This window comes from Carassius carassius, chromosome 27 (genome assembly GCF_963082965.1).
Source record: "Carassius carassius chromosome 27, fCarCar2.1, whole genome shotgun sequence".
Classification (NCBI taxonomy): Eukaryota; Metazoa; Chordata; class Actinopteri; order Cypriniformes; family Cyprinidae; genus Carassius; species Carassius carassius.
In genome coordinates, this window is record NC_081781.1 from 18263653 (window position 1) to 18290253 (window position 26601).

The 26601-nt window shown below is 37.3% G+C and overlaps 1 protein-coding gene across 2 annotated transcripts; it reads right to left on the bottom strand.

The window, feature by feature from the left end:
* Nucleotides 1–1220: 1220 nt before the first annotated feature.
* taf4b (TAF4B RNA polymerase II, TATA box binding protein (TBP)-associated factor) lies at nt 1221–26271 on the bottom strand. 2 transcript variants are annotated; one of them, XM_059513043.1, is made up of 15 exons: nt 25344–26271; nt 25070–25203; nt 23783–24118; nt 23475–23588; nt 22854–22976; nt 22677–22766; nt 22285–22455; nt 21294–21417; nt 17040–17148; nt 16696–16865; nt 13763–13893; nt 9820–9990; nt 9669–9725; nt 8978–9094; nt 1221–1558 (listed from the first exon to the last, which is right to left on the bottom strand). In XM_059513043.1, the coding sequence occupies exons 1-15, from the start codon at nt 25966–25968 to the stop codon at nt 1427–1429; spliced, it is 2604 nt and encodes an 867-aa protein (XP_059369026.1). In that variant the 5' UTR covers nt 25969–26271; the 3' UTR covers nt 1221–1426. The 2 variants fall into 2 exon arrangements, with proteins under 2 accessions (XP_059369026.1, XP_059369027.1); XM_059513044.1 differs by having other exon boundaries at nt 9820–9945; nt 25344–26267.
* Between the last annotated feature and the right edge of the window lie 330 nt (nt 26272–26601).

Consider the following 26601-nt stretch of genomic DNA (forward strand, 5'->3'; position numbering starts at 1 on the left):
TGTGATTTTGAGGTCAACCATCCCTTTAATTGAATTGTGACTTTAAGCACAATGGATTTAAATGGTTTGATGTTATGTGTAATGTGTATGCAACTTCAACAGCAATGTGTAAGTGACTCATTCTAACACTCAAAAAGAAAATCACTTGTAATCACCTACAGGTGTGATGATGTAAACTGAACAACTGGGTGAACAGATCGGAGTAAGTCTTTTTGGTAAACAGATTTAAGTCGATAAGATGAATCAAAATGAAGTCTTTCATAAAAAGTATCTCATGTATACATTTTTAGGCACATTCTGTGCTTAAAAATCACTTTGCTACATTCACTTACTTTCCTAAGCCTGTATTGGCATGTGAGGCTGTGTACCTCTGAATAGCATGCGCTCACACTCTCTGAGGGGACTGTGAATGCTGCAGGCATATCAATATTTAGCTCGCAGCTTCTCATTCATGATTATTCAGAGGTAATGGAATATTTCAGAATCCTGTACCTCAGGCATGCACACAGAGTATTTAAGTTTCTGAGGCTGAGGCAAGCATTAAAAGCGGCTCTTTTTGAGAACTTCCATTCACCTTACAAATGCAAAGGCATGCATTAGAGATGAGGAAGACTGGCAAAGCTAATGAACAGAGGTAAACTCTAGAATTATGACATTGTTAGTTAACCTTTATTTAACCTCTGTTTTAATCATTCAAGAGGGATGATCGGTCAGCAGCTAATCCTGAGAGACATCCTGCCCCTGATCTGTTGATTTTGGCTCTTGTTATCTTGATGCACAAGAGTTCTTGAGGCTATCTATTGTCCTGTTTCTTACAGCTTTGGACCCTCTAGCTGTTTGTACTTTCTACTTGTCCGTTCTAGTTCTTATGTCCATGATATGATTGGTTGGTTAGTCTTGAAATGATTTCGGTTGATTTGGGCTCTGAAGAAAAATCCTGCTTTGATTGGTCAGAACTATTCTTTTGGCCATTGTCTTGCTGTGATTGGTGGATTTGGATGCCAAAGGCTGTAGATGCGTGATTGGTTAATAGTGTTTTGTTCAGGGCATCCACTGCCCCGGAGCTTATACACAGACCTCTATGCAATCCCCAAACAACTAGTGCAGCAAAAGTTCAGCATGAAAAAGGTCATTTTTAAGGAGAAAAAAAAACTAAATATTAAGAATTTGGACAACATACACAACTCTGCAGTTCAAATATACGAGATCCACACACTGTGTTGCTGCTAATAGTGTTCAATTTATTCTTTTGTGCTGACTTACTAGTCAATCTATACAAACAGTTTATTCAGTCATCAAAACAAGTATAGGAACACAGATATATAACAAAAACGGTTTCATTTTGAACCATGGTAAAGTACTATGTAATCTAAAGAACTTTTCCCAAACACAGCACATACCTCAGAAGTTGTGTTTGTGCGGTTATCTAGCCTAGAAATGCTCTATACAGCATGAGAGTATGTCTGAATGTGGGGTCTTGCTCCATGCAGAAGGTCAGATCTCTCAAAGTGACTCGAATCGGTGCTCGAGTAGCAAACTGCCCACATGAACCTAACAACTGGGCAGACAGACATAAAGAATCATTCTTGGAGCCACATGGACCTAAATGGTTTTTCTCATATGAAATCAGTTTAGAAATAATTCATGAAAAAACAATAGCACCTGCTTGATATCATCACAACATCATAGTGAAAGAGAAGTGCACTTTAGTATACACCGATATTACTTTAGTACACTTGTACGTATGTTAGTTGCAAATAAATTGAAATGTATTATAGTTTAAATAAAATTGAATTAATAAAAGTTATTAAAGTTATCTGTGTGAACGAAGTTGTGGCTGACTTTATTTCAGTATGGTGACGTATTTCCACCTGAAACAGAATATTGAGTAGAGGGCGGGGTTTTATTTTTTCAGTCCTCCTCATTTTTCACTCGCAGCACACTAACGGCTGTAGGGGCGTGGTTAAGCTAATTCTGCCCAAGCCGTCAAACTGACGTCATCAGAGCAAGAGTGCCGTTCCGGAGCAGAAGCAAATAATCAGATTTTAATTCAAGATTACTAAAGCAAAAATGTTTTTTTAGAGGATTAACTTGCACAGATTAATTGTTCATCTTAACTGTGCGTTCACACCGCCGGCGTCGAGCAGCGGCGAGGAGCGGTGCGGTCCGACTTGGCCATCGAGAGCGCCGAGGAGAGTTGAAATCAAGCCAACTTTATGGTAATGAGCGATGACGCGATTGGGCAGCAACCAATCGGAACGTAGAAGTCCACCGCTTGAGAGGATTCCAGAGAACGCAGCTCCTGGTAAGTTGCTGATGTGCAGTAACGTTATAGGAATAATAATCTAATGATATAATAAATAATAGTACTGTAGTCCCAGTTTACTTTTAAACAAATTTCCCTGGTTATACTTACATTAAGTAATGTTTATACTTGATTATATTTACTTTTTCAATGCAAGACTTTTACTTGCATCAGAGTATTTCTACAGTGCTTTATACATTATTAGGTAAAGGATCTTAATACTTCGTCCACAAAAATATTTAATGAGGTTAACTTATAACATTACCCTCCTTGTGGTTAGTCTGCACGAGATCAACAAGCTTGTTTGCTTTGCGGCCGCTTTTAATTAGTGATAGAAAGTTCGGATCATTTTTTTTTTCAAGTCATTTCGTTCATTTGAGCAAAATGTAAAGAAAATGTTATGTGTTACTTCCCCAACACATCTAGTACTTACGCAAACGTTGATCACACTAAAAACAATACAAAACTAAAATGCTATAAGATACAGAAAAAAAAAATCCTTTACCTGGGTCTTCAGTCTGTGATTAGCTCGCCTCACCTCTTATCTGACAAGAAGTCCTCGGGTTTAAGTCATTCCTTAATCACGTGACAGACCCATACGCAAAACTAACGCAGTCTTGAGCCGGAAAGAGAATTGATTAGTTCATTTCATGAGTCTTTCAGGTCTCGGGTCGAGTTTGACTCGTTCCTTAATCACGTGACAGACCCATACGCTATTTCTGACATTTTCTGTCACTGTGTTTTTGTTACTGTTTGTTGAGGATCTGTGGTTTGTTATTATTTTATAAATAAATAAAACCCTGTTATAAATAAAATATTGATTAATTTGTCTTTAATCAACTGTCTATCGGTAAATAAACACTAGGCTATATAATAATATAATAATTCAAGCTTACAATAAAAAGTATTTATACTAGTTTGTTCATTTTTACTCCAATTTTGAGTTTGCTAGTATAATAATTGCTTTTCCTAGGCAGACTTGACATATTGGTGTAATATATGTATAAGAAGATTGCTCAAAAAAGGACATAATGACATATACATTAAAAGCAAATAAAATTTTGAATTTGAATTATTAATGTTAGTTTAAAACATTAAGGTTATGATAACTTCAGCTTTAACAGTTTTAACCCAGCTCAGAGTGAGGAGGATACTTCAGATCCTGGTGCTACTGCCAGTGCAGGGGCCATGTTTTAGGAAAACTTTGACGAGAGGGTAGCAAGCTTGAGGCCTTCTGTTTTTATTTTGGCACAAAAGTGTTATTTATTTTAAAATGTATTCATTTTAAATTATTATATAAAAAAAGCAAAGCTTGTTGTGCAATATTTAGTTTTTCTTTTTTTTTTTCTTTTTTTATATTGTACTTTTAAAGTTCATTTGTTAAGGTTATTAGACCCTGTGGCTTTATTATCTTTTAATTTTAATTTTATTTTTAATTATTTACTTTTTTATTATTTTGATTTATTTTGGAATAGTTGTCCTCTTTGTTACAAAGCTTTAATGGCACAAAAATAAACAATAAACAACAATTCAAAAGTATGTACACAGTGTTTTTTAATGTTTAAAAAGTGTCATATGTTACAAAAGTATGGTTTATACAGACAATTTGATTTAATAATTACTCTAGCCAATGTTGTCACATCACGGGACAAAAGAACGAACAACCCGAAGAACCGAAAGATGAACTAATCAATTCTCTCTCCGGCTCAATACTGCATTCTTTTACTGTCTATGGTTTTAGCGTATGGGGCTGTCACGTGATTAAGGAATGACTCGACCCGACCCGAAGACTCATGAGATGAACTAATCAATTCTCTTTCCGGCTCATATTGCATTGGTTTTAGCGTATGTGGCTGTCACGTGATTAAGGAACGAGTCAAAAACCCGATAGACCCGAACTATGAACTTATCAATTCTCTTTCCGGCTCAGACTGCATTGGGTTAGCGTATGGGGCTGTCATGTGATTAAGGAACGAGTTAAAAACCCGATAGACCCGAACTATGAACTAATCAATTCTCTTTCCGGCTCAAGACTGCATTGACTGACAGGTGAATCACTACTACTAGAACAGAACCTATAGAATAATGCACATGCGTGACTGAACGAATCACTCCCCGAGACGACTCGTTCTTCCCGAGTCACATTAAAGATTCGTTCAAAATGAACAAATCGTTCAAGAACGACACATCACTACTAAATACAAAATAAGCATTCGATCTACGTCAGAGCGCTCACGAATCTTTCTGCAACGTCGATTTTTGATGCTCTCGACGCCAGCAGAGTGAATGCACAGTAAGACAGTCTTACTGTGCATTCACTCCACCGGCGTCGAGAGCAGAATCTTATTAAGACTAACAATGCACACTAACAAAATAAATATTGTACATTTTGATTTCATGCAAACCCTAAATAAAATCTTTAGAGTGGTTTTCTGACCCACTTAAAGGGATAATTCACCTTCAGTTGCTGGTCCCCATTGACTTCTGTAGTACAGAGAAAAAAACCCACTATGCTAGTTAATGGGGATCAGCAACTGAAGTACATCACTAAGTACATCTTCATAAGTTGCTTCATAATTAATTATGATTATTGCACTATTGTCTTAAAAAAAAAAAAAGGATTAACCTGTCCTGCCAAATACACTGAAATTATATTTTAATTTATCATAAATGTTTGTCAATTACATTAAAACTTTATAATATATTAAACCGTATTTGAAAATATTACACATTTGCATTGAATTAGCAATTTAGTAAAAAAGTTATTTACAAAAAATTATAATCAAATTAAAATGTTAACTATATATATATATATATATATATATATATATATATATATATATATATATATGTATGTGTGTGTGTATCGAATATCACTACAATATAATGAAGTAATTTACATGTGCCTTAGTATGTTAGTCCAAAAAAAAAACCACTGATGTAAAAAAAGCTTCCATTGAAATGGTAAAGTGCACTGTTTTAAAGAGTAATTAAGTGTCTTCTGTTAAAAGGTGTGTAAAACTCGTAATTTACTTACAGTTAAGTGGCCTTTTATTTAATATGACAGTACAGTACAGTTGAAATTACAGGTTTTTTTTAGGGTGCTTTCACACTTGGTTTGATTGCCTGGTCTGAACCAGAGTTCGATTTCTCCCACTTCCCCCTGCCCCCACTGTACTGCGTTCATATGATTTTATTTGGGTCAGAACCACGGTTCGTTTGCATCATCAGCAGTTGTTTACCCCTCTGCTAAGTAACAACAGTAATATTTTATATTGTAAATTGTATACAATAATATTGTTCTCTTCACTTCTATATTTATATTTTTGATCGGTTTGTTTTGTTTCCAAAGCTTCAATACATAATGCCAATATCGTCTGTCTCAGTGCTTAATTTGTAAATTGCGAGGTCCCGGAACAAAGCGGAGTAATGGATCCGGCACGCGATTACAGAAGGGAGAGGTAACGAAGCACTCGCGCAATCACATTGGACCAGTTTAAGTGATTAGGAGCGTGCATCAGTTGCTTTTATAGGGTGTGTAAGGTCATGAATAACATGGAAATGTCATGCGATTTTAAAACAAGAATTTACAGGCATAAAAACTTTTTTGAGAGGGACTATGTGTCGCATGGTTTTAATCGCAGCTTTCAAGGTTAGAATGAGGGAAATTCCTGCATTTATTCAACATAGACTTTGTGTGTCGATTTATTTTATTATTCAAACCTACAAGCTAAGATTAAATCAGTCATTTGAATACATGAACTCTCTCAGAGCGCGCTTCTCATCAGCGCATCAGTGACCTGCACGCTGCAATACAAGACTCACTCGCATTTTAGGCCAGCTGACAGAACTGTCACTTGACTAATCGGGTCATCGTTGCATTGTCACAAATGTATAAGAATTTGCACAGCTTTTTAAGAATTTTAAGCCATTTGGTACTCACGCGCTCCACAGGCTGTATTACAGTATGTGCCCTCACAGTCACATCCAATACTCAAGCGTATAAAGCTGACTCGTGAGTATTATAGGAGTTATTTTCCGTAGTTTGTTGAGTTTAAGCAACCAAATACAAACAATATGATGTCTGAGGGAGTTGACAAATAAAACCGTTTCATGGGACACTCTACTAAAATACAGGGGGGAAAAGAAAGAATAGGGGGAACAAATCAATAATTAAACAACACTGCTTGTGTTGTATCAGACCCTTGCAATTAACATCAGGCTATATGAAAACAAGCTCAAATGGAGTTAACAAGGTCTTTGGCCGGCGAATGAGGAGATCTGTGTTTTGTCTGCATCTGAGGAAAGTGTAGCGCATTGTATGCCATTATCACCTTTTACAGGTTAGGATATAACATTTTTTATGTTTTTTTTTTTTTTTGCTGTTTAATACACTTGGCCAAAATCTCATGATATAAACGATTAAGCACTTATGCAAAGGATATTTTAAACGTACAAAATTATATTGGCTAGATGGCAAAAAAAACACTTCTCCAGTCTTCAAACACACAAAAACAATAGCCTTTACAGACATCGTGTTTGAGTAAAGAAAATGCTGTACTATTCAAACAGTTATTTGTTTACCCTTGCTTTGCGAATAAGCAGAGCTCTGTCTCCTTCAGGCGGTGCGCGCGTCTATCTGAGCGGAGGCGGGTGAAGTGACGAGGTTTCACGAGAGCTTGAGGATCCAATGGCGTTATGAAGTTTTACAAGCTCCTTGTCATTGGTTAAATATTTCTAAAACCATGTGATTTAAAATAATAACGAATTATAATAGAGATATGAATTTTGGATAGTTTTTCACGGCACATATCTGGCTATTCTCTGTCTGCCATACGGAAACGCCGCCCCTGGAGGAGGGGGATCCACCAAAATGAGGTCCCGGATCAGATTTCGGAGGTGCCAGATCCGGATCCGGCTTGTTCCGGCACAAATTAAGCCCTGGTCTGTCTTATGAATGTACTGTAAATGCTCTAAAGAACATTAAAAACGAATAGAAATGAGATATACAGCTCTCTGCTTTCAGTGTGTCAGTCATGCTCATCAGGAAAGTGAGTGAAACACACACACAAACACATTTTTATCAAATAATATGTAATTAATAGCAGTTCACTTCCGTAATTTGGTACAATTGCATTCACATCAGAAAAGAACCGTACCAGAGTTCACTTGGACCGTACCCCAGGCCACCCTTTTTAAAGCAGACTTGGGTACGGTTCACAGGAGCGCACCCGAGTTCGGAAGACAGCGTTCACATCATCCAAACTTACTGAACTCAGGTGCGCACCAAAAGTGCTAGTGTGAAAGCACCCTTAAATATACTTTGAAGTACACTACTCATGCACAATCAATACAAATAAGTGCTTTTTCCACTTTACAGGGGGAGCTAAAAAATAGTTCATTATCCTTCAATCGTTCAATCTATCGATGAGAACCTTAATTCTGGAAAAAAGAAATACGCTATAACAAAAATAAAGATGTAGGCATACATATAGACATGAACAAATAAATGCTGCTGCAGATAATTTAACTTTGCAAACACAAGGCTGGCATCTTTTAACCTCCGTTCTTTTCCTGCTAACTGCACCGGCTCTTTATACTCCTCAAAACGAGGCAAACACTAAACTTCCCTAGGCAGAGGCGTTTTTTCTAAAAGGCCTGTGTAATTTAAGCACGCAACAACTCAAAACCATCTTTTCACTTATTAGCATTCCTCACAGCTTAAAGGAAAAAGAATTCACAAATGTTAAAACTAATTAAACTGAACTAACAAAATCCTTTTGTTCAGTCTTTCCTTGTCCTTTTTTACTCATTTATTTTATAAAATCACTAACAATACCACCCGGTGTATAACACTGAAGTTAAGTTCTTGCTCTTTAGGGCATAAACAGTATATTATCATCAAACGTTTGGGGTCGGTAAGATTTTTTACTGTTTTTCAAAGTCCCTTATGCTCACCAAGGCTGCATTTATTTGATCAAAATACAGTTATATTGTGAAAAATAATTAAAGTTTAAGTTTTAAATAACCCTTTTCTGTTGAAATATATTTTAAAATGTAATTTATTCCTGTTATTGCAAAGCTGAATTTTCAGCATCATTACTCCAGTCTTCAGTGACATGATCCTTCAGAAATCATTCTAATATGCTGATTTTTAATATTAACATTTTTTATAATTATCAAATGTTGAAAACAGCTGATTAATATTTTTGTGGAAACTATCATACATTTTCTTTCAGGTATTTCTGATGAGCAAAGTACAAAAGAACAGCATTATTAATGTCTTTACTGTCATCTTTACTGTATAAAAGTACTAACTTCTTAAAAACAAATCTTACCGACAATTTTATAAAATGAAAAAGTAAATCAAAGAGATTGATGCATTTGGTCGACAGTTAGTGGTGTTCTCAAACACAATATACCAATTCCCTTTCTTGAGTTTACTAATATTTAAGTGACAGAGTAAATGCATAATTTCATATAGCCACATAGGAAGACTTACCCATGAACTTAATAAAACCAGAACAGCTTATCCAAATACAGACAGAAATATAAAAATGACCAAAAGCTCTGTTCTACAGACTGTTTACATTTACATGCACAGAATGAAGTATTAAGGCAGTATACAGGAAAACTCTGAATAGAGGTGACTGTATAGACATGTGCAGGTACCTGGTTGGCCCCTGAGCCGGGAGCCTCCAGAGGTTTCCTCTTGCGTGGCCCCAGGGCTGCCAGCGCTGCCAAATTTGCATCTCTGTGCTCCATCTGTGCCAACTCCAACTGCTGCATCTAAACAAGGGCAAAAAAAAGAGAGAATGAGCGTTTGACAGGCACTCAAAAATAAAGTCAATATTTCCATTGGCTCACCCAAAACCACATGGAATGTTTAAAAAAAACAACAACAAAAAAAAAAAACTGGAAAGCTGTTATTGGTGATGAATCTTTTATTTTAGCACTATTGATTTAACCGATAGACTATGACAAAGAACCCAAATCTAAAACATGTGCAAAAATACAAACGTTACGTGCTCTCTAACACATGACTAGATGAGCGTTACCTTGTAAACAGACACACAACTCATCCAGAGGGCTTTCATTACATTCTGTTCCCTGTTTAGCCGCAGGCTTCAATTCCAGACCCAATATTAGACTCAATTAAAATGAGCCCCCAATTAGAGAGCCTTGTCTCCAGGGTATGTGTATGTATGTGTGTGGAGTTGTCTATGTGGGCCACAAATGGGACTTTTATGAAGAGTATTGATCGTCCTCATTGCTATACAAGGGAGCAAAAGGAATGAAAAACAGGTTGTGGAGGAGGGATGTATGTATTTTTATTAACACCAACACACAGAAATCCTTCTACCTCTTTGGCTCGCTGTTTCAGACGCTGTTGCTCTGGGTCTTCGCTGTTTGTGCGACTCTACATGCAAATAGAGGGGGAAAAACAGTACATTTTAAAAAGAGACTGAATCCAGGTGTTTTTTTCCTCCTCTTTTGTTGTGTCAGCTTGTTACCCGGGCAATGCGGAGCAGGGCTTCTCGCTCCTCTTCCTCCCTCCTCTGTTTCTCCAGTCTTTCCAGTTGCTCCAGGAACTTCAGCTGAGAGCGCGTGTCATTGGTCTGACTGTAACGCCAATCATCCTCACCACAGAAAACATTAGAGTATGATGAGACACACATTTGAGACTGTAGTACACATTTTGACATGAAACACATGGGCATTAAAACGCAATGGGCATTAACTACCCATTTTACATCCATATTGCAGTGTAATTTTGGGAAAAACAATAGTTGCCTAAAACAATAACGTAATCCATAATCACATAATTTGCAGCCTTTAAAAAAAGTATGTTCTGTATGAATGTGTGTAATATGAATTTTATCTGGATGTACAACATTGTCATGTGACTTCAGGTATCAGCTGTGTCGCTTCAATGTCATTCACAATTCCTCTCCCATGGCCTTATGGGATAGTTAAGAGTCAATTTGATGTGCACTTTGGAATCTCAGTGGAGGGGAGGTAGGAGGTCATCCTTTTACATACTGTTCTTTGTGTATTACATAAAAGGGGAGCAAGCCCTAGCATAGATTTGACTATTTTGTGGTGCTGATCCCAAAAACAGTCCATCACACTCTGTGCACTTTTGTAGCACTTTTCTTTTGACAACCAATTGTAAGGTGATTGTAAGAAGTCTTGGTAACATTTTAGAATAGGTAACACATATTAGTTGCTTATTACCATGCATATTACTAGAATATTATCCATGTATCAGTGCTAATTAAATACATATTAATGCCTTATTCTTCATCCTTAATCTTACCCAACAACTAAACCTAACAACTACCGTACTAAATATTAATAAGCAGCAAATTAAGAATTTATTGAGAGAAATGTCATAGTTAATAGTTAACAAGTTAACTATTCTAAAGTGTTACCGAAGTCTTTTATTATTTCTTAAAGCAATTAAACATGACATTTTCCTCAATTTGTTCAATACTCATATGTAAGAAAATTTAAATTATACATTTTGAATAAACTTTTGAAAATGTTGAAAAAGTGCATTAAAGCTAAATTCTTATTCATGGGCAAAAAAACTATACATTATGGAAATGAGTAAATTGAGTAAACAAATTAATAAAAAACTGTAAAAAAAAATTCAAATGAGTAAATACTTGGCTTTTTTTTCTTTAAAGATACAGGGCTATGTAATTATACCTGCCCATGCAGAATCAGGGTATATATTCCATCCATTATTTTTTTTAAAAATGTTAAAAACAGAAATATAAGAAAAATTTTCCTTTTAACGGTTTTAATTTATTATATATATACATACACAGTACAGACCAAAAGTTTGGAAACATTACTATTTTTTATGTTTTTGAAAGAAGTTTCTTCTGCTCATCAAGCCTGGATTTATTTGATCAAAAATACAGAAAAAACAGTAATATTGTGAAATATTACTACAACTTAAAATAATAGTTTTCTATTTGAATCTACTTTAAAAAAAATAATTTATTCCTGTGATGCAAAGCTGAATTTTCAGCATCATTTCTCCAGCCTTCAGTGTCACATGTAACATCCAGTCTATCACATGATCATTTAGAAATCATTCTAATATTCTGATTTATTATGAGTGTTGGAAACAGTTCTGCTGTCTAATATATTTGATGAATAAAAGGTTAAAAAAAGAACAGCATTTATTCAAAATAAAAAAAATTCTAATAATATATATTCTAATATATTTTCTTTACTATCACTTTTTATCAATTTAACACATCCTTGCTGAATAAAAGTATTGATTTTATTTAAAAAAAAAGAAAAAAAATTACTGACCCCAAATTACTGACCAGTAGTGTATATTGTTATTACAAAATATTTATATTTTAAAAACATAGCTTTTTTAATTTTTTACTTTTTATTCATCAAAGTATCCTAAAAAAGTATCACATGTTCTGAAAAAATATTAAGCAGCAGAACTGTTTCCAACTTTGATAATGAATCATCATATTAGAATAATTTCTAAAGGATCATGTGATAATGATCCTAAAAATCCAGCTTTGCATCACAGAAATAAATGATAATTTAAAGTATAATAAATTTAAAAACAATTATTTTAAATTGTAATAATATATCACAATATTACATTTTTTTTCTGTATTTTTGATCAAATAAATGCAGGCTTGATGAGCTGCAAACTTTTGGTCAGTACTGTATATATATATATATATATATATATAAAGAATTCTGAATTCTGCTACAAAATGTATAAATGGCTTGAATATTTGATCTTTACATGTGGGTGGGAACGAAACACCCCTTTCCGTTGATTGGTCAACCAAATATTAAACCGTGCCATCATCAGTCGTTCCCCAGTTCCATGCAGCATAATAACAGTCCTACGCTGTTACAGTTGTATGGATTCTTAACATGTTTATTGCAACTATTTTATAACTTTATAACTAATCATACTAATGAATGGCTCACGGATAGCCCGTTCAGGGGCTTAGCCTACTTCTGTGTAGGCATAAATTCAGCAACCTGTGCGATAAATATTCGTTTATTTCATAGCCTAATAGTTATTTTACTTCCCATCAGCACCCACAGCTACCCCCTAACATCTAGTTACAGAATATGTTAGGGACAGATTAAGTAGTATGATTTAGGGGTGCACCGAAATTTCGGCCGCCGAAAATTTTCGGCCGAAATGGCATTATCGGTTTCGGGCCGAAATAAAAAAAACAGCCGAAAACGTAAACCGAAAATGAATGTCACCCGCCCCTCCCATCCATGCGCAAGCGCTTAGGTTTCACTCACGAAACTTGTTATCACGCGTCTGCCTATCAAAGATTAAGCATGTCAAAGAGCTGTCACAATCAAAAAAAGCTTGTCACAAAAGCTGCACAATCGATCGGACCAACCAACACAAGTTTCGAAAACGAAAACAGGGAATCGATTTTAACGGCCTTCTCTCGGAGCGCGTCCAGCTCGTCACTATACGCTCGCTGCGAACGCGCGTCACACAGCAACTGCAGGTTCTGACACACACACACACACACACACACAGAGCCTATTAGTGCATAATATCAATGTAGCCTTCAGTAATGTTTTTCATTGTTATGGCTGTCCACATTGCTGACTTGTGCGCGTCTCAAGCGCCCTCTTTACGTTCGCCCTAATGCCTGTTTAATTGTCGGTGGATTTGCCTATATTTGGCGTTGAAAAACGGATCAACGCCAAATATAGGCAATTTACTAACTATTCTATGAACACTTTGCCTATGTCTCAAAAATAGAACAGGATTTTTTTTTCACAAAAGTGACAGCTCTATACGAGAGGACACCAAAGTTGCAATATGTAGCATTTGTTCTGCAAAAATCTCCAAAATTGTGGATTTTTTTGCACAATTTTTAAAAAACTTTTATTTGATGGAACATAAAACTTGAAGAATAATTATTATTTATATTTATTGTTAAAAATATTTTATGTTTTGTTATGTAACTGTTAATAAAAGTTTGATTATTATATTGTGATTTTTCAATTCAGATCCATTAAATCCAAGCAATATATATATATACGTTTTTAAAAGAAGCCATTTTCGGCTTCAGTTTCGGTTTTGGGCCAAGTGCATCCTAAATTTTTGGTTTCGGCGCAGAATTTTCATTTCGGTGCATCACTAGTATGATTAGGTTTAACATGTGAGGTAGAGTCAACAGTGTAATTGCAGATGTAAGAAATTAAATACAGATGTTAAAGGTACAATGTAAAAGTACAAAGTAAAAATGTGAATGTACACAACAATGCACTGTATCAAATGATTAATTTAAATGTAAGTACACAGTAGTTGAAACCACTATATTTAGTGTGTCAACATTTTAAGAAACAAGCTATACTAAGAAATTCTGAAAGTTTTCTATTTTCTCAACTATCTTGTGTGTTGTGTTTTATAGGCAAGGATACCTTATAAGAAATCTGTCGATGCTGTGCTACAATGGTTATCTTCTCCAGCAGGTTCTGAAGCCTTTCTTGTGTTGCAAGAGAGAGCAGTTCAAGAACATCAGGACAGACCTCTGTGATACTCAAAGATCCACCTATGCATACACAATCACACGTTTAGTAGTTGTCCTAGCATGGGAGAAACACTCATTCTAAGGTCTGATTTTATCTGAATGTTATCAATGACAAGATTAATAAATAATTTATAAAAGCCAATTTGTAACTTGTGGATCAATACAAAATTGCAGAGGAAGAATAAAGATTGTTGAAGTGAAGTCATTTATACATTTCAGGACTGTATTTAAAACATTCATACCTCATCTGATACAAGAAATGTCAACAGAACCCAATTTCAAAGTAAAGTCCACGGCAGTGTTGAATTTTTTTAAAGGGGGAAAATGTGTTGTGGTTAAATGTTAAATAGTCTTGAGATAATTCACTCTTATTTGTAGATGAACGCATAATCAAATTAGCTTAAATGTATTAACGTGTCAGATGCGGGAAATAGGTACAACTTTGTGAACTGCACATTCAAGTTCTGTGGGCACAGATTGTTATGTGGGCATGATAAAATCACAGACAGTTCTTCAAGAAACCCATGAATCCAACTCTAATTCAACATGTGCAGACATATTTACTGCCTGACAGAGGAGATTGTGTAAAATTAGAGGCAAATGTCTTCAGCGAGCTGGGATCCAGCTATTTTGTTGTTTTCCTCGGCTGTTTATATTGTATTCACATTTCCATAATGTCAGACATGCTTTGTTCCTGTTGGTCTGTTACGCTTGCCGAGTAGACAGACATCTGCAAACACTCCAATTCCATCTCATTTTTGCCCTTTCTGCTGATGCGGACCGAGTTCCTGCGAGGACAAGCCTGTCTCTTTCATTTCCACATTCTCTCTTTTTGTCTCCTCCTCCTCCGCACGACTCCCCCTACCTCCTGGCTATCTCCCTCTCTACCTCCCTCCGCCTCTGTCGTCCTTTCTCTCCCTTGTTCCGACGCTTTTTTGATCAGTGCAGCAGAGTGGATTAATGCCACTCTGGCAACTTTGTGCGGCTCGGCAGTCATTAGCATACTGATTAAGCAGAACAGGCTCGTCAGAGATACCACTGATCAAAGACAGAGACTGCTCTCGTGTGTCACAACACAGCGCAACATATGCCCAAAAAAAACACAGACAGGATGCATGCTGTAGAGGCAGAGCTGAGGGAGGTGAACAGTCTTTGACAATCAGAGATGAAGGGAAATGCAATATCACTTTGAGTAAAGATACACTGGCTGTCTCATTTAGAAGGCTGTGTCCTCCAGAGGTCGCATTTTAAGGCTACATACGTCATCAGGGAAGACTCATTTAAGAAAAGTAACTGTTAAATTGCAAAGTAAAAAAGAAATTATAGTATTCTAAACCTCACAAAGAACAACAGTCAATTTTATTATGGTAACTTTTCTAAAATAAGACATTCTTAATGACGTATTCAGTCTTCAAATGCGACCTCCGGAGGATGCAGCCTACGAATTGAGACGCAGCCAAAGATGTAAAAAAAAAGCTGTTAATGCTATAGCTGAGGTCAGTAAAATATGGAGGAATACAGCGTTCAGGAATGTTGGTTTTAAATAATTATGCAATACCGAGTTACTAATTAGCAACTACCTACAGTACATGAAAATTAATTTGTTAAAACTCTTTTGTGTTACATTATCTAACCCTTAGACACTCTTTCCTCTAAACTGGAATTGCGCTGCCTGGCATTTGCATTACATTCAAAGTCCTAAATTTCTAAGCTGGTTTGATGTTCTAAGCAGGTTTAAGCTAGTCTTAGCTGGTATAATATGTGCTATTGTGCCAAATTGAACAAGCTGGTGCTCAATTGGTTTAGCTGGTCTGCAAGATTTTCACTGAGGCTAACCAGCAGAAGAATATCAAAAACCGCTCTAAAACCAGCTAAAAAAAAACAAAAACAAAATGGTTAGGGTGAGTGGCATTTTCATATTTGACATGCAAGTTAGTAATTGCTATTTAATAATTTAATGCGTTCCACCACATCCCAAAGCTGCTCTATTGGATTGAGATCTGGTGACTGTGGAGGCCATTTGAGTAAAGTGAACTCATTGTCATGTTCAAGAAACTAGTCTGAGACGATATGAACTCTGTGACATGGTGCATTATCCTGCTGGAAGTAGCCATCAGAATATGGGTACACTGTAGTAATAAAGGGATGGACATGGTTAGCAACAATACTCAGGTAGACTGTGGCGTTTAAAGGATGCTCAATTGGTACTTAGTGGCCCAAAGTGTGCCAAGAATATATCCACCATCACCACCAGCCTGAACCGTTGAGACAAGGCAGGATCGATCCATGCTTTCATGTTCTTTACGTCAAATTCTGACCCTATCATCTGAATGTCACAGCAGACTCATCAGACCAGGCAACGTTTTTCCAATCTTCTATTGTCCAATTTTGGTGAGCCTGTGCAAATTGTAGCCTCTGTTTCCTGTTCTTAGGTGACAGGAGCAGCACCTGGTGTGGTCTTCTGTTGCTGTGGCCCATCTGCTTCAGGGTTTGACGTGTTGTGCATTCCGATATGGTATTCAGTGTAACTTGGTTGTAATGAGTAGTTATTTGAGTTGCTGTTGCCTTTCTATCATCTCTAACCAGTCTGACATCAACAACCATTTTACGTTCAAAGTCACTTAAAACCCCTTTCTTCCCCATTCTGATGCTCAGTTTGAACTTCAGCAAGTCATCTTCACCACATCTAGATGCCTAAATGCATTGAGTTGCTGACCTGTGATTGGCTAATTAGCAATTTGTGTTACCAAGCAACAGGTGTACCTAATCAAATGTTTTATATAAAAATCTTAGAAAGTAATTAAATGGGTTGTGTGAAGTTACCGATCTGCAGCACTCGTGACTGAAGGGCTGATGGGAATAAAAAGGGCTCCTCTTGACAGGAGCGGATCACTGATCCCACAAGCTCGGAGCCAGAGGCCAAAATGCGAGCATTCTCCTCACTCAGGTTCACGCCGGCCATGGAAGCCACATCATTAATGTCATCATCATCTCTAAATGAAAGTCCATCAAAAAATGAAAGGACAGGATTTCACTTTTTTATAAGTCTTAGAATGAATATGCTAATGGTATAGCTCATCTAGAAATGTTAATCTATACCGACATTGACTGCCATCTATTCACATTCATCCTATAAGCAACGAATGGCCGCAAGTCAGAGCTATTACCGGAAAGAGCCCGAGGTGCTGTCCTTGAAGCCGTGTGGCTGCGCTGGAAGGAGTGGTTGGGAAAAGTGTGTTTTAGATGCCTGAAGGATGGACTGCCGCCGAACAGCACCTGTGGGGACAGAATAAAAATACAGATATTTTTATCAGCCTGAAATGAATTGGGACACTTGGAGGTGAAAGAAGCACAAAAATAATAAAAGCTCACAGAGTCTTTCAGTATATTGAGCTTGGATCAAAACGGCGTTCACGTACAGCGGGTAAAATAAGTATTGAACATCACAATTTTTCTCAGAAAATATATTTCTAAAGGTGCTGTTGACATGTCATTTTCACCAGCTGTCGGTAACAACCCAAGTAATCCATACATACAAAGAAAACAAAAATAAATTCAGAAATTAAGTTTTGTGTAATAAAAGTAGAATGACATGGAAAAAGTATTGAACACATGAAGAAAGGGAGGTTCAAAAGGCATGGAAAGACAAGACACCATATGGAAATTTATCAGTAATTAGAAAGCAATCCTGCTCCTTGTCATTGGAAATTAATGTTAGCTGGTTTAGTCCAAACTGATGGCCTATAAAAAGGTGTCTCATGATGGGTAAAAGCAGAGAGCGCTCTCAAAACCTTCACAACCTTATTGTTGCAATACTGATGGCATTGGTTACAGAAGGATTTCTATACTCCTGAATGTTTCAGTGAGCACTGTTGGGGCCATAATCCAGAAGTGAAAAGAACAATTTCACCATAAACTGGCAATGACTAGGTGCTCCTCGCAGGATTTCTGACAGAGTCAGAGGAGCCAAGGATCACTTGTGGAGATCTTCAGAAAGATCTGGAATGAGCATGTACAATTGTTTAAAAGAAAACAATAAGTAATGCACTCAACCGCTGTGGCCTGAATACACTCGAACCACGCAGGACTCCATTGCTGAAGAAAAAACACGTTGAAGCTCATTTAAAGTTTGCTGCACAACATTTAGACAAGCCTGTGAAACTCTGGGAGAATATACAGGTCCTTCTCAAAAAATTAGCATATTGTGATAAAGTTCATTATTTTCCATAATGTAATGATAAAAATTAAACTTTCATATATTTTAGATTCATTGCACACCAACTGAAATATTTCAGGTTTTTTATTGTTTTAATACTGATGATTTTGGCATACAGCTCATGAAAACCCAAAATTCCTGTCTCAAAAAATTAGCATATCATGAAAAGGTTCTCTAAACAAGCTATTAACCTAATCATCTGAATCAACTAATTAACTCTAAACACTTGCAAAAGATTCCTGAGGCTTTTAAAAACTCCCAGCCTGGTTCATTACTCAAAACCGTAATCATGGGTAAGACTGCCGACCTGAAGGCCATCATTGACACCCTCAAGCGAGAGGGTAAGACACAGAAAGAAATTTCTGAACGAACAGGCTGTTCCCAGAGTGCTGTATCAAGGCACCTCAGTGGGAAGTCTGTGGGAAGGAAAAAGTGTGGCAAAAAATGCTGCACAACGAGAAGAGGTGACCGGACCCTGAGGAAGATTGTGGAGAAGGACCGATTCCAGACCTTGGGGGACCTGCGGAAGCAGTGGACTGAGTCTGGAGTAGAAACATCCAGAGCCACCGTGCACAGGCGTGTGCAGGAAATGGGCTACAGGTGCCGCATTCCCCAGGTCAAGCCACTTTTGAACCAGAAACAGCGGCAGAAGCGCCTGACCTGGGCTACAGAGAAGCAGCACTGGAGTTTTGGACAAATTTTGCATGTCATTCGGAAATCAAGGTGCCAGAGTCTGGAGGAAGACTGGGGAGAAGGAAATGCCAAAATACCTGAAGTCCAGTGTCAAGTACCCACAGTCAGTGATGGTCTGGGGTGCCATGTCAGCTGCTGGTGTTGGTCCACTGTGTTTTATCAAGGGCAGGGTCAATGCAGCTAGCTATCAGGAGATTTTGGAGCACTTCATGCTTCCATCTGCTGAAAAGCTTTATCGAGATGAAGATTTAGTTTTTCAGCACGACTTGGCACCTGCTCACAGTGCCAAAACCACTGGTAAATGGTTTACTGACCATGGTATTACTGTGCTCAATTAGCCTGCCAACTTTCCTGACCTGAACCCCATAGAGAATCTGTGGGATATTGTGAAGAGAAAGTTGAGAGACGCAAGACCCAACACTCTGGATGAGCTTAAGGCCGCTATCGAAGCATTCTGGGCCTCCATAACACCTCAGCAGTGCCACAGGCTGATTGCCTCCATGCCACGCCGCATTGAAGCAGTCATTTCTGCAAAAGGATTCCCGACCAAGTATTGAGTGCATAACTGAACATAATTATTTGAAGGTTGACTTTTTTTGTATTAAAAACACTTTTCTTTTATTGGTCGGATGAAATATGCTAATTTGTTGAGACAGGCATTTTGGGTTTTCATGAGCTGTATGCCAAAATCATCAGTATTAAAACAATAAAAAACCTGAAATATTTCAGTTAGTGTGCAATGAATCTAAAATATATGAAAGTTTAATTTTTATCATTACATTATGGAAAATAATGAACTTTATCACAATATGCTAATTTTTTGAGAAGGACCTGTAGTCTTATCAGATGAGGCAAAAATGTTACTCTTTGGATGCCATAATACACACTATGTCTGGAGGCCAAATGGCACTGCACATCACCCCAAAAACATCATGGTGTGGCACCGGCAAAATTCATATAATTTGAAGGATAAATGTACAGAGACATTCTTGTTAAAGATTTACTGCCATCTACCAGGATGATGAAGATGAAACAAGGGTGGACAATGATCAGAAACACAGAGCCAAGGAAACTCTCAATTGGTTTCAGAAAAAGAAAATAAAGCTTTTAGAACAGCCCAGCCAATCACCTGACTTGAATTGAATCCAATAGAAAATCTATTGAAAGAACTAAAGATTAGATTTCATAGAAGAGGCCCACAGAACCTTCAATATTTGAAGACCGTTTGTGTGGAAGAATGGGCCAAAATCACACCTGAGCAATGCATGCAGCTAGATTCTCCATACAGGAGGCGTCTTGAAGCTTTCGTTAACAACATGAGTAGCAGTGAGATATGGCTATATATCAGCTTATAGGGAGCTGATATACAGCCATATCGCACCGCTACGAGTGTGATATTGTGTTTATACAACAGTTTGACAGCAGAAGTGTGTGTGTATATATATATAGAAGGAAATATAACTATTTCCTTCCGCCATAGGTTCAAATCTCAGTTTGACAGTTTAACAGCTGAGCCCAAGCCTCTGTTACTAATTCCAAAAGGCCACTTTAGAACTAAAGAATGCTGAGTTGCTTCATTAAAAGCTAATTGCACAATATATATTCATTGACAGGAGTTTAAATGAAGTGCCTATGTGATTTGGTCAGAATTATACGTCCCTTGGTAAAATATGAGCAATGGATGTTATGATAAATCCTTTAATTCATTCATTTATTCAAAAGATAAATAAATCATTAAATAAATCACAAAATCTAACCTTTTATTGCAGTAAAACTATTGAAAGGTGTGTGTGTGTGTGTGTGGGGGGGGGGTTACATTATGAATTATGGTTATTAGCACCCCTAGAAATTTTCTTGAATAAAATATGTATAAACTATATTCCCATTCCCATATTGTACATGTAAATGATCAGCTATTCCTTTTTCACAGGAGTATGAATATGAGCTTACAAAAAGGCCAGATTCCTTTAATTATTCATCACAATGAGTAAAACTGAAGAATAGAGTATGGATGAACTATATAAGATTGTTGAACCTTACAAAATAGAAAGTGGCTGTGAGAAAATAGCTAAGTATTGAAAAAATTCCCATTTCCACCATCAGGGGAATAATTAAGATGATTCAATCAAGTGCAGATCTGCCTGGAAGAAGAAATGTGCCTATATCATCCTAATTCAAGGTGAGGTGTAAAGTTTGAATTGAAAAGACTCTCCAAGGATCACATCTGGGAAATTGTAGGAATTAGTTCATTCTCGGTGTCAGCAAGCCTCAAAAGATATAAAACAGCACCAACATCAGCACAAGTTGCTTGCTTGGGAGGGTTTCCAGAAGAAAAAAAATCTACTCTCCAGTATATTCAGTTGCCAGATGCTAATTGAACTTCAAACAGGACCTGGAACTGTTTCAACTGCATTTTTGATTAAATAAACACAGTGCTGATGAGCATAAGGGACTTATTTCAAAAACATTGTACCGACTTCGAACTTTTCAATTGTGAAACTATAGCTCATACCTGCTGGGTTAGCATTGGTTTGAATGAGCATCTGTTTGGGTTGAGTTTGGTTCAGTGCAGGTAAACTTGTCTGAGCTGATGTCAAAGACTGTTTGACGATTACTCCTTTAGGTTGCTGGATCACCTGACAAGGTAAAAACAAAATCAATATGAAGACAGTATTTCTAAATAAATACAACAAAGATGCAAGAATTATGCATATGAAAATATTCAAAGAAGGTACGCTGGGTTTAATCCACCTCAAGGACATTGTACAAACCATTTTAGACAGGAGCACTTTCTGCAAACCCTCAGAGCACTTTCTGATTCTGAAGTAATCAAAACCTCTAAAGTCTATTCAGGTATATGGGAAATGAGCTTCTGTATTTCAGTGGAAATCCATCAAGACGTCCAATAAAATGGTGATATTAGATTACAGAAAAACAAATCATGACATTATTTGAATATGATAACATGACATTCCTGGTAAGAAATGGGGTAAGACTCATGCATCTTTGTCTCTAGTGTAAAACTAATTTGGCTCTGCTTGGGCTTGTGGGATACTGGTGGTTTTAAGTGAATTAGCCTGTACACCGTGGGCGGTGGTGAGTTAACCAGGAAATGAAGACAAAGTGAAGAGAGGCTGTCATAAAAATGAACCAGTGTGCTGGGAAGGAGGCAGTGTGAAATTAGAGTGTTTCGCTCTCACACAAACACACAGACTGTCTGCTATTACATAAAACATCAAAACAGTGTATTCAGGGTCCCCGAACACACATACCTGAATTCCAGACACCATATGGTATTCTAACTATTGATAGAGAAATCATACCTGCAGATTAACATGAAAACATTGCACATCCAGAGTTGTTTCCATGGTGAAAACACCACCTCTGAACGATCATTTGTTTTCCTTATTATCAAATTACTCTTCCGTTGTTTCATATAGGCAAACCCCTGAAATCATCATGATAAATTACACTGTAGGGACTAAAAATGGGCGGGGGTTTACCAGCTGAGCCATTCTGGTTGGCTGGTTGGGCTTGAGGGAGGAGCTGACAGACGCAGTGGACTTCTGGTTTGCGGCCTTGGTTGGTGCTGAATCTGAGGGCTTGAGTTGGTCGCACTGCTGAATGAAGAGCTGCGAGTTTGGGGTGAGCTGACGGACAGCTGGCAGGCTCCTCTGAAAGAATTAATACATCAGCATCTCTGGTTGTATATCTCTAATTTAGCTCACACCAAAGAGGTCGCGTCTCATTCATGTATTCATGCATGAGCTTTGAAGGTCTGATAATAGATTTCATCTTAAAATCAGGTCAAAAATGAGGTCACTACCCTCATATATACCCATATGACTTTGTTGAAGTTGCTGGCCATATCTAAATGAGTTTTAACTGCATTCACCTTCAGGAAAGGCACTAGATATGGCTGAGGGGATGATTTGAGCTCCATGTAGAGTTTTTCAGTAAACTCCTCTGCCTCTAGTTTCCCATCCTACATGTGGAGAAGACAACAAAAGCCCTTTAAAACACATAATGTATTCTAAAATATTGATTTTAAAAGCAGCAAGTGACATCATACCAGCAGGGCTTTGACAAGAGCTTTGACGTTCTGAGCCATGTTAGCCGAACGAGTGCCACTCGATGCTAGCTTCATAAGAGTGACCAGAAAGTTTTTACACTTCTTCACATTCTCCAAGGTCTCCTGAGGATAAAGAAAATGAAACATGATCAGTTTTGTGATGCACATAGTGAAAACACAAAAAAATGTTGATATCAGCTAATATTGGATATTTAATTTTAAATATCTAAATGTACTTTTATATCACCTAACCCTAGTTAATTTTTTTTTAAAAACTAAAACTAAAATAAATTAAAATAATTATCGGATTTACATATTGACCAAATTTTAACCTCACTTTCATAAAGTAAACAGAGGAATAACTTGTATTAGACTGAAGCAACTAATTCGATTATCCGTACCTTTTTGTTAATCACCTTTTTCTCATGTGCACACCAAATATGTAACATCAGGCTTATGAGACTTATTCTTCTCTCAATCACCATAGTATTGCACTGCACTATATGTTCTCCCCAATATTTAAACTACAGAGCTTTTGATTTTGTATAAGTTTTTTTTCCTGATATTTTATATTATGTCAGGCTTTCCAGGATTAATATTTGTGTATTCGTGTATCCTTACAGCTGTAACAGTGACTGGGGTTGATGATGTGTTCATGCTGGATCTGGCTGGTACATTAGGGGACGTCATACGTGGGGCATTACCCTGGGTGGAGAGAGCACCCTTGCCACCAGACTGCAGAGAAAATAAAGCACAGACATGATTAGGTAGATTAATGTCACACTGAATGACCTACATTTCTATTTAAATCACTGAGGGAAAGCTAACAATGCATTTCCGTCAACATCTTGCCATGAAGTCAGAGTATGAACCATTATTTTTGTTTTGTTGTTTGGATCAATAATTGATGCAGCCAACGTGAGTAATACCTTTACAGCAGAGGTATTAATTATGGTAGTTGCAGTGACAGAATTAGTCCTCTGGTTAAAGGTCCCCGGTGTGCTGCTGTTTGGAGTCATTTGACTGGCTTTGATAACAGGCCCCATGGTAGAGCTGGGCTTCCTGATAGCTGTCCCTATAACACCGGCTGGTTTAATGATGGTAGCTCCTGCTGTACATGATGGCGTGAAAATTGCAGTTCCTGTAGCGGAGGGTGGTTTCTGAACGGCAGTCCCTGTAGTGGGGTTAAGTTTAATATTGGTAGTAGCTGATGCACTGGAAGGTGGGAAAGAAACTCTGATGATTGGTGTAGTGGTTACAGTTGCCTGTAAAGAAACAAAAAATATATATGAAATAAAGTGGTGCATTCCCATTATAAATCAAAGGCTTGTAAGATATCTTATAGGATGGCTTTTCAAGCTTCTGGTAATGTCAGTGACTGGCAAATATGGTTAACTTCCTTTGTGAGAGGAAGCTGCTTCATGTTTTCATATGCTTGCAGATGCATTTATATTGTGAAAAATAGTAAGCATTAAAGACTAAGTTTTTCCAACATAATTTGCTCTTTCATAATTAGCCTATTTTCCCCACAAGATTTAAAATATATATATGGCTATTTCTCTCACAATTCTGACTTCTAATTGTTCGTAATTTGTTTTGCCACACATGGAAACATTTTAAAGGTTACTGCTAGTTCTCTTACAATTCTGGCCTTTTTCTTGCAATTGCAAGTATATATCTCACAATTCTGACTTTTCTCACATTTGTAATTTTATCACACACACATTGTGACCTTATTTATCGCAATACTGAGTGAGTATGAATTATCAAAGTCTGGATTTTGAGAAAGATTTTTTATTTACTTGTATTTATGCTGTATAAGAAAGCATAATATAATGTAAATTATCTACAAATATATAATTATTTTAAATTAAATATGTATTTTTTTCACAAAAAATTACAGACAATGTTTTTTTTACAGACAAATGCTAATATTTAATATATCAATGAACATATAAAGTTTCAAATGAAGGATTAGTATGATGCTTTTCATGATCAAAGATTATCATATAGCCTAATCATATGTACAATCAAAAAGAAAAAAACATTAAAAAACATTCTGAAAACTTTATATGCATAATACTTTCCACTGACAAAAATTTGTACCTCTGGTGAAACTGGGGGCTCAAAGACCATAATATGAATGTCATATGTTTACCTCACTGGATCTTTGTTTCTATTCCCAGCATTAAAGATAAGTGACCAAAATAACACACCTGTGAGGATGGGGGTCTAACTATAGCAGAGGCGTTGGCACTGGCTGGTTTTGGCAGCATTCCCTGAGCCTGGGCCAGAGCCTGCTGAGATACCAACATCAACTGCCCACTGTCACTGCGGATTAACACCATTCCTTCAGAGGCGGGGGAGAGACAGTGAGACATCGCCAAGACTGAGAAGTAGGCTTGATGCTTAAGTACAGTATTACAGTTAGAATAAACAAACAGACCAATGAAATGAAACAGTGTATTCTGAATCCACACGTAAACTCACCTTGTGGGACCTGGAAGTTGGCAGGCAGCTGCAGTGGCACAGTCTGAGGAGTGCGTGTCATTGGTACACTTTGTGATGGGGTGGAAATCCTTGGCAATGTCACGACTGCCCCTTTGGCTGTGGTCAGTGTGGTGACCCTGGGCTGGCTTATAGCTACAGAGCTAACAGAGACCCTTCCAGGCTGAGGAGCCAGTGCCAAACTGGTGGCCCCGGGTCCCTGAACATTAGATGTCACCACCCTGGCCCCTATAACCACTGGTGTGGTGGATCTGACCTGTGCAGGGCCTGCTATGACCTTTGGAGCAGCTTCAGATGAGGTTGAGCTCTTAACGGTTACAGGCCGCAGACTAACGTTAGCAGTGATTGATAAATCAGTATCTGTCTTTGGTTTTGGCTGCTCTCCTTCCCCATCATTAGGAGAAGCTACATCTGGTTTGCTGTTTTCAGAGGTGTTAGCATTAGCGTTTGAGTCTGAAACCTCTTTTTTCTTGTCAAATGTGGTTTGTGAAATTTCCAAAGACTCCTCAATGTTGCTTTTTTGAGCGTTGTTGTTGATTTCTTCGTTTTCTTTTGGCGCGCGAGACTGATCATTGTCTAATTTATCTGAAACCGATGTTTCCGACATTATTTGGTCTACTTTGACGATGTATCAAGCACAGATTGAATAATTTGGTAGTGAGGATAAACCTGAAACGTTTTTCCATCTAACGTTATACGGTCATATAATCAAACGTTTGTGTACAAATACGCAGACGACGCAACGAATGTCCATTGTCCAACTTTCGTAATTTTAACAATTGGAGGTGGTGGAGTTTTTGATTCATTCGAAGGATTCGAATCATTTGAATTCATCAAAACTATTCATGATTCATCGGTTCGTTCATCGACTCTTTCTGTACGCTACACAGTTACGCCAGCAGGTGGCGAAAAGCGAATGTATGTGTGTGTGTGCGTCTGTCAATGAATCACTCCACTGATTCGCTAAAAGCACCGTTCATGACGGAGAACAAGCGTTTATGAATGAGATGCTTCGTTCAGTGCCTTTCCGGATCTCGTTTAGATTCAAAAATCTCGTTCAATCAAGCCAACCAATAAAATCCTAATTTGAATGCAATTTGGTTTTGATCAATGAATGCGTGGGAGTTAATTCACGAATAATCAGTATCAAGAGGACATCTAGCTTGTGTAAATTGTTTAATACCCGAGCTTCTGTCACCTTTGCATTCATTTATTAAAACAAGTTTACTTTATGACAGTT